The sequence below is a fragment of the Chrysochloris asiatica genome, unplaced genomic scaffold (assembly GCF_000296735.1).
Source record: "Chrysochloris asiatica unplaced genomic scaffold, ChrAsi1.0 scaffold00053, whole genome shotgun sequence".
Classification (NCBI taxonomy): Eukaryota; Metazoa; Chordata; class Mammalia; order Afrosoricida; family Chrysochloridae; genus Chrysochloris; species Chrysochloris asiatica.
In genome coordinates this window covers 2,401,477-2,409,452 of record NW_006408571.1, presented here as the reverse complement: position 1 = coordinate 2,409,452, position 7,976 = coordinate 2,401,477, and the positions used below count along the sequence as shown (strand labels likewise).

Sequence of the window (7,976 nt, the reverse complement as noted above, 5' to 3'; positions counted from 1 at the left end):
TTTGTTTGTTCTTGTAGTAACAGTCCATCTGCCTCCATTTTTTCTGCAGGTCTTTCTTTCAAGAGGTATCTTTTATTCTTCTAGCCGCTCCAGGCTGGTCTGCTCGTCCTTTCAGGTGGAGATTTCTTATCTCTGGAGATCTGGATGTGGTTCCGGTTTCTACCTATAGTTTTATGTATTGCAGAGTCTCTGCAGGAAGCCTCGTTGGGTATGCTGTAGCCCCATTTTAGGTATTCCAATCAGTCATAGGCAGAAGATGGACTTAGAAGCCTTCTAGTATGATGTTCCTGACTATTCCTTTCTCTCCCTCTCCAGTGTCTACTCTGTGCTGCCCGGTCAGGGAAGCACCAGAAGTCCCATAGTTTACTTTTAAACTAAATTTATATTTATGCCAATGTCTTGATTACTGTTGTTTTGTAGTAAATTTGAAAACTGAGAAGTATGTGCTATCCATCTTGGTTATTTTTCAATATTGTTTTGGTGTTTTGGGTCCCTTGAGTTTTTTTTACAGAAGCCTTGGTGGTGCACTGGTTAAAGGGCTAGGCCGTTAATGAAAAGGTTAGATTTGAATCCACCGGCTGTCCCATGGAAGAAAGATGTGGCAGTCTGCTTCTGTAAAGATTTTCAGCTTTGGAAACCCTATGGGACAGTTCTACTCTGTCCTGTGGGAAAGCTATGAGTCGATAGCAGTGGGGTAAAATTTTTTGTTTTGACTTTTCCTGTGAATTTTAAGATTGGCTTGTCACGATTTGCAAAAAAAAAAAAAAAGGTCATTGAAATTTTGGTAGGGAGTTTTTTGAATCTAGATAAATTTGTGGACTATTGTCATTTTAACAATAATAAGTTTTCTAATCTATGATCGTAGGATGCCATTCTATTCCTTTAGATCTTCCTTAATTTCTTTTAATAATGTTTTATAGTAGTATAAGTTTTATACTCCTTTTATAGTATTATTCCTAGGTATTACATTTTTTTGATGCTACAGTTATTTTCTGAATTGTTTTTTCAGGTAGTACATTGGGTGAATGTACCAAAGTTTGTTTACTCATTTTTCTATTGATGGGCATTTAGGCTATTTCCATCTTTTTGTGGTTGTCAATAGTGTTGCATGGTTGTGCATATATTTACTCGTGTCCCGGCTTTTAATTCTTGGGGATGTATGCCAAGTAGAGGGATTGCTGGGATATATGGTATTGCTATTTCCAACTTTTTGAGAAGGAGCCATATTGTTTTCCATTGTGGTTGCACCATTTCAGAGAATACTGTGCTATTCAATATTCTTTCCAAATTCTGTCCAAGCAAAGAATTTTGAAGTGTTTTATGAAGAAGAATTTAGTATATGAAAATGTGTGACATCATGTATGTATTTTAAAGAACATTATTTAATATTTCTTTATATCTCTTAATTTTAGGAAACCAAATATCTTTTGCCATCTTTGGAGAAAGAATTATTCTTGGCAGAGCACAGTGACCTTGAAGAAGGTGGACTGGACCTTACTGTGTCATTAAAGCCAGTTAGTTTCTACATATCAGACAAAAAAGAAATGCTTCAGCAGTGCTTCTGTATCATAGGGGAGAAGAAGTTACAGAAGATGCTTCCTGATGTGTTAAAGGTACTTCATTATATACCTTATCAGACCATATGCAGTTTGTAGTGATCATCTTACATATGCACTTTATAATCAAATGTTTTCAACTAGAATAAGTCAATTGAAAAGACATAAAAAAGATTTTTGAGTATTGTAAATGCTCTTGTGCTTTGAAATATTTGCCAAGAAAAAATGAAGCTATATGTTGTTGTTAAGTGCCATTGAGTCGATTTCGACCCATAGCGACCCTGTATAGGGTGTCTAAGGAGCAACTGGTGAGCTTGAACCGCCAACCTTGCAGTTCAAATGGCTTTGCAGTCTGGCACATTAACCCACAGCGCCACACTAACCAATGGAAATAATTCTGTTAAATGCAGACAATGTTGTTGTTGTTGTTGTTGTTAAGTGCTGTGGAGTTGATTTTGACTCATAGGGAACCTACATAGGGTTTCTGAGGCTGTAAATCTTTACGGGAGCAGAAAGCCTCATCTTTCTCCCATGGAACAGCTGGTAGTTTCGAACTGCTGACCCTGAGAATAGCAACCTGATTGGTGGAATAATGAATGCTTCTGGTGCTTTACAAAATAATACAATAGTGTACTGCTATATAACAATGCACACCAATGATTATTAGATAGTAGCTAGTTTCATTAAATTCACAAGGGTTTTCATGCATATATTGCTGAAAATTAACTAGGGAAAAGCAAAGCACTATTTTGATCTTATAGTTGTGGGGAAAGAGCTTGGATAGGTTAACCCAAGATCATCTATCTAAAAAGTATAGAGCCAAGACTTGAATATATAAACCTTTCAAATAATTGCCTGACATCAATAGGCAAAAATTAAGAATACCTGGCCACTTGACTTACTCTTTAGTTTAAATTAGATATAATTTTATGTACTCCCACCAAATTTTTAGAAAATATATATATGTTAATTGGCAGTTTGATAGTTTTTCATATTGCGTTCTATGAAAAGATTTATGTGAATCTATTTGAGACTTACCATTGGTTCTCTTGTGAGATTTTGCTTGCTAGATTTTTTTCGTGTTGTTGAAGTTTTCCAGTTTACATTACAAAATGCACTTTTTATTTTTTTTTAATATCATTTTCCTTAGAACTGTTCAATAGAAGAAATTAAAAAACTATGCCAGGAACAGTTAGAGCTTCTGTCTGAAAAAAAAATCTTGAAGATTCTTGAGGGTAAGAATACATATTTATATATTTTAGTAACTTATGTATTCAATATAAATCCTGACGTATTCTTTTTTTTTTATTTTGGACACTTAATTTTATTAACAGGTAATTATTGAAGAGTATTTTTACTTATGTATGTACTGAGAAATATAATTTCTATATCAGAATAATATTTCAGCATTTGCTTCGTGTATAGTTTTTCTAAATCATGAGTATATAGTTAAGTGTAAAAAGTTTGTTGTTGTTGTTAAGTGCCTTCGAGTCGGTTCCGACCCATAGCGACCCTGTACAGGGTTTCCGAGGGTGTAAATCCTTACGGGAGTAGAAAGCCTCATCTTTCTCCCGCGGAGCAGCTGGTAGTTTCGAACCGCTGACCTTAAGGTTCGCAGCCCGATTCGTAACCACTACGCTACCAGAGCTTGTACATAGTAGTAAAATGAAATAAAAATATTTACTCAAAATATTATAAAAATTAATTATTAGAAAGATGAAGATTTCTCATAAGATAATGTTTTACTTGCTGTTTTATTTTCTTCATAGTTTTAGTTGGCCCTTTGCATGCTATTTCTGCTCTAATCAGATCCAGGTTTCAAGTTAGAAGAATTCCTTATAGTTTGCCAACATTCATGTATACCTGAAGTATGACTCCTCTTTGTAATATAATTTATTAACTTAAGAATTTTGGATTGTCAAGCTTTTTTCTTTTGAACATGTGATGACATTTTCATGAGCATTGTGAGTAGGAACAAAAATAGAGACGTTCTAGAGTAACTTGCTTTTTAAATGTTTAGTGGTTTAATGAGATTTTATAACTGGTAATAGGTGTATATTGTTGTTGACGTTAAGTGCTGTTGAGTCAGTTCTGACTCATAGCAACCCTGTATAGGACTTTGGAGGAATGGCTGGTAAGTTTGAACCACTAACTTTATGGTTCAAACCAATCTTATAGTTGAGTGCTTATCCTATAGTGTCACATCATGATACCATAGTTGTATATAGTCATTCATATTCTTGTGTATATCTCTCTATATACAAGGAAGCTTCTAAAAGTTCATGGAAAAATTCCAATATAATATAATTCCATTTATCTAATGAACATTTTGAAGCTACCTCACATAATGCAATAAGGAAAGACCATGAGAAATAGCTAATAAGTAATTTAAAATATAAACAATTAAAATATAAATATGAGGGACTTCACAAAGCTCATGGACAAATTTCATTATCTTGTAATTCCATTTTCTGTGTACTTTTAATATCCTCCTCATAAGAGCATTTGGAGTCCTGGTGTGCACTGTAGGGTAAGCACTGAACATCTAACCACAAGTTTGGCTGTTCAAGCTCACCACTCGCCTCTTGGAAACCCTATACATGGTCTCTAGGAGTCGGAACTAACTCCATATCCTAAAACAACAACATGTAAGTATTTAAAAATGTAACGTGTTAACAACTTATAAAGTTCCTTAAATTGCATCACTTTTAAGGTTGACCCTTTTTATCTGATTGAATACTTTTAATATCTTTATAAGCATGTTTTATATTGTTTATTTCATTTATAAGGTGACAATGGTATGGATTCTGATATGGAAGAAGAGGCGGATGATGGCTCTAAGATGGGATCTGATTTAATCAGTCAGTAAGTTAAAAAACTTTCATTTCTATTTTTAAATGTCTTTAGTTTTCTTATGGTGATTTCATATCTCATGGATGTGACTGTTTTACTATATTTTATTCAGATCAAATAGCTCTACAGCATAGAGCCTTACAATGATTGTTTCTTTTGATATATGTGAAAATGAAGTTCACTGCTTTCAGGATTAATCTGATTTTTGGAAACTATTACATATAGGCTAGCAGGGGTGTCAACCTAAAGCAGATTCATAACTCTTCTTAGAATTTGAATACATTACTCATAATAACCACTGTTTACTAAGTACATACAATGTATCGGGCAAGGAACCCTGGTAGTGTAGTGTATTCTAAATTGGACTAACCACAAGATCAGCAGTTTGAATCTGTCATGTGTTCCCGGGGAGAGCGATGAGGCTTTCTGCTCCTGTAAAGATTTATAGCATTGGAGACACTCCCTATACAGGGTTGCTTGGAGTTGGAACCAACTCCACAGCATACAACTACCACCTCCATTTGCCACCATGTCTCAGATGCTATACTAATAGCTTGCATTAGTTTATCTTATTGAATTCTTCTACATATCTCTTAATGTTAAGTTGAAATAGAGTCGTTTCATAGATGAGATAGTAAGATGGTTTGTTTTATATATGTTTATGTAATTTTATTATTGTGATGTTAAAAAATGCCTGAAATTTTGAGATATAGACTAATTAAGAAGAAGCATGTTAATTGCTTTGTTTTGTACAATTCAGCTCTACCATTGCTCATCAATCTTTCACCCATTTGTTTTGGTATCTATTGATGATTTTTGTGTTAAAAAAATATTTCTTTGGTGATTGTCAAAGACTTCCTTTCTGTCTCTCTGCATCTCATGGAATAAGAAAAGATTTGTGCTACCGATATAGATAGTAGCACATATAGGAGATAACTGGAGGCAGTAGTATAAATAAGTAGCACATATTTAACTTGAAATCTTAAGTACTTTTCCATTTTTAATAGCTAGAATGCTGTTGGGTAGGTATCACTGAAAAAGGATAATTTTATTTCTTTTTATAACTCTGGAGAGCACTGAATTATCTATCTGTAGTGAAGCATTCAGAAGCTCATCATATTGCTTGGTTGCCTCATAATCAAAAGACTTTATTTTAGATCATCATTTATCAAGCCTAGGGATGCCATGGGGTGATTTATACGTAACATCGTGCTTGGTAAAGTAGAGGGTCAGTAAACAAGAGAGAAGACTCTCACCAAGATGGATTGACATAGTGACTGTAAGATTGGGCTCAAACATAACAACAATGGCGAGATGGGAGAAGGACCAGGCAGAGTTCTGTTCTGTTCTGTTCACTTAACAACAACAGCAAGCAGAAAAGACTTGTATTTCTAAAAAGTCTTACTATTGCATTTCTTTTGAAAAATATGTAGCTTTGAATGAAGGAGACCTGGTGGCTCAGTGTTAAGTGCTCAGCTGCTAACCATAAGGTCAAGAATTTGAACCTGCCAGCCAGTCTATGGGAGAAAGATGTGACAGTTCGTTTACATAAATATCATGGCCTTGGAAACCTTATAAGACAGTTCTACTCTGATTATATGGTTGCTAGGAGTCAGAATGGACTCCCTAACAATGTGTTTTAGCTTAAATTGTTTTATGTAGTTTATTAATATAAGTCAGGAAGTTTAAGCATTTATAAAGTTGATAACTATTTGTACTTTCAGATTTGTTAAATTATCTAAAGTGACACTTTACTGAATATTATAAGAGAATCCTTCATTGAAAATTTACATGATTACATTTGTTTTCCCTTTGTTCAAATCTTACCCCTTTGCCCCAGTTTTTGGGCATTGTCAAGGTTAAATGCTTTTATTCACACCTAAACAAAAGTGCTGCCTATTCTACTATTTATTGTTGTTAGGGGCCATCAAGTTTGTTCCTACTCTTAGCAACCCTGTATAGAGTTTCTGAGGAGCATCTGGTGAATTTGAACTGCTGACCTTGGCAGTTCAAACTGACCTTGTGGTCCAGTGGGGTTAGTAGTCCAGTATTTATCCTACAGTACCAAGCCATGAATTACAGATAGCCAGTTAGAGAAGGGGAACTGTGGTGGCTCCATTTGATAAGCACCAGATTGTAAACCACAAGGTCCTGGTTGTTAGGTACTGTCAAGTTGGTGCCGACCCATAGCAACCCTATGTACAACATAATGAAACACTGCCTCATCCTGTGCCATCCTCACAATTGCTGCTACCTTGAACCCATTGAAGCTGCCACTGTGCCAGTCCATCTCATTAGGGATCTCACTCTTTTTCACTAACCTTCCACTTTGCCAAGCATGCTGTCCTCCAGGAACTGGTCCCTTCTGATAATGTGTCCAACGTATGAGAGACCAAGTCTAGCCATCTTGACTTCTAAGGAGCATTCTGGTTTTACTTCTTCCAACACAGTTTTATTTGTTCTTCTGGCAGTCCACGGTACCTTTAATAAATAGAAGGACATTATGCTTGGTAAAGTGGAGGGTCAGTGCTAAAAAGGAAGGCCCCCACTTAGATGGAATTGGCTTGATGACACCTAACAAAAACAGCAAGCGTAATAATAAAATGGATACACATGCATCCACTATCCAATTTGAAAGCTAAAAGATTACCAGTACAATTTATCTCCTTGTTATGCTGTAAAATGCATCTCCCTCGTAGTGGTTACAAATCTGGCTGCGAACCTCAAGGTCAGCAGTTTGAAACTACCAACTGTTCTGTGGGAGAAAGATGAGGCTTTCTGCTCCTGTAAAGATTTACAGCCTCGGAAACCCTGTACAGGGTCGCTATGAGTCAGAACTGACTCCTCAGCACATAACCACCACCACCCACCAAGTATTTGAAAATAAAGGTGGTAAGTTGCTCTTCTGAAAAATAAACACATGTATGGAGACAGAATAATGATCCCTTCCCTCGAAGACGTTGACATCCTGTTTCCTATAACCAGTGAATATGTTAATCTACATGATAAAACCACCACTCGTCTGTCATTTTGTCATACTGTGGTGGCTTGTGAGTTGCTGTGATTCTGAAAGCTATGCAACTGGTATTTTAAATACCAGCAGGGTCACCCATGGTGGACAGGTTTCAGATGAGCTTCCAGACGAAGACAGACTAGGAAGAAGGAGTGAAGAACTACTTACAAATATTTATTCACTAAAAACCTTATGAAAGCAGAGAAACACTGTCAGATATAATGCCAGAAAATGAGCCCCTCATGTTGGAAGGCACTCAAAATGCGACTGGGGAAGAGCTGCCTCCTCAAAGTAGAGTTGACCGTGATGGTGCGAATGCAGTAAAGCCTGTTGAGAAAAGCCTGTGGGACCTTCATTTGCTGAACTCAAAATGAAGAGAAACAGCTGTAAACATCCATTGAAAATTGGAACATGGAATGTACCAAGTATGAATCTGGGAAAATTGGAAGTTGTCAAAAATGAAATGGAACGCATAAACATCAATATCTTAAGCATTAGTGAGCTGAAATTGGCCATTTTGAATCTGATAACCACATGGTTTACTATGCCGGGAA

The 7,976-nt window shown here is 35.9% G+C and overlaps 1 protein-coding gene across 1 annotated transcript in view; it reads left to right on the top strand.

Annotated features, from left to right (window-relative positions):
* Positions 1-1,418: 1,418 nt before the first annotated feature.
* The window catches only part of CAAP1 (caspase activity and apoptosis inhibitor 1), a 45,593-nt gene continuing 39,035 nt past the window's right edge, over positions 1,419-7,976 (top strand). Inside the window, exons 1-3 of the mRNA XM_006863007.1 lie at positions 1,419-1,613; positions 2,707-2,791; positions 4,346-4,421. Coding sequence (XP_006863069.1) covers positions 1,545-1,613; positions 2,707-2,791; positions 4,346-4,421 — 230 coding nt within the window. The 5' untranslated portion in view covers positions 1,419-1,544. The remainder of the gene's footprint in view (positions 1,614-2,706; positions 2,792-4,345; positions 4,422-7,976) is intronic.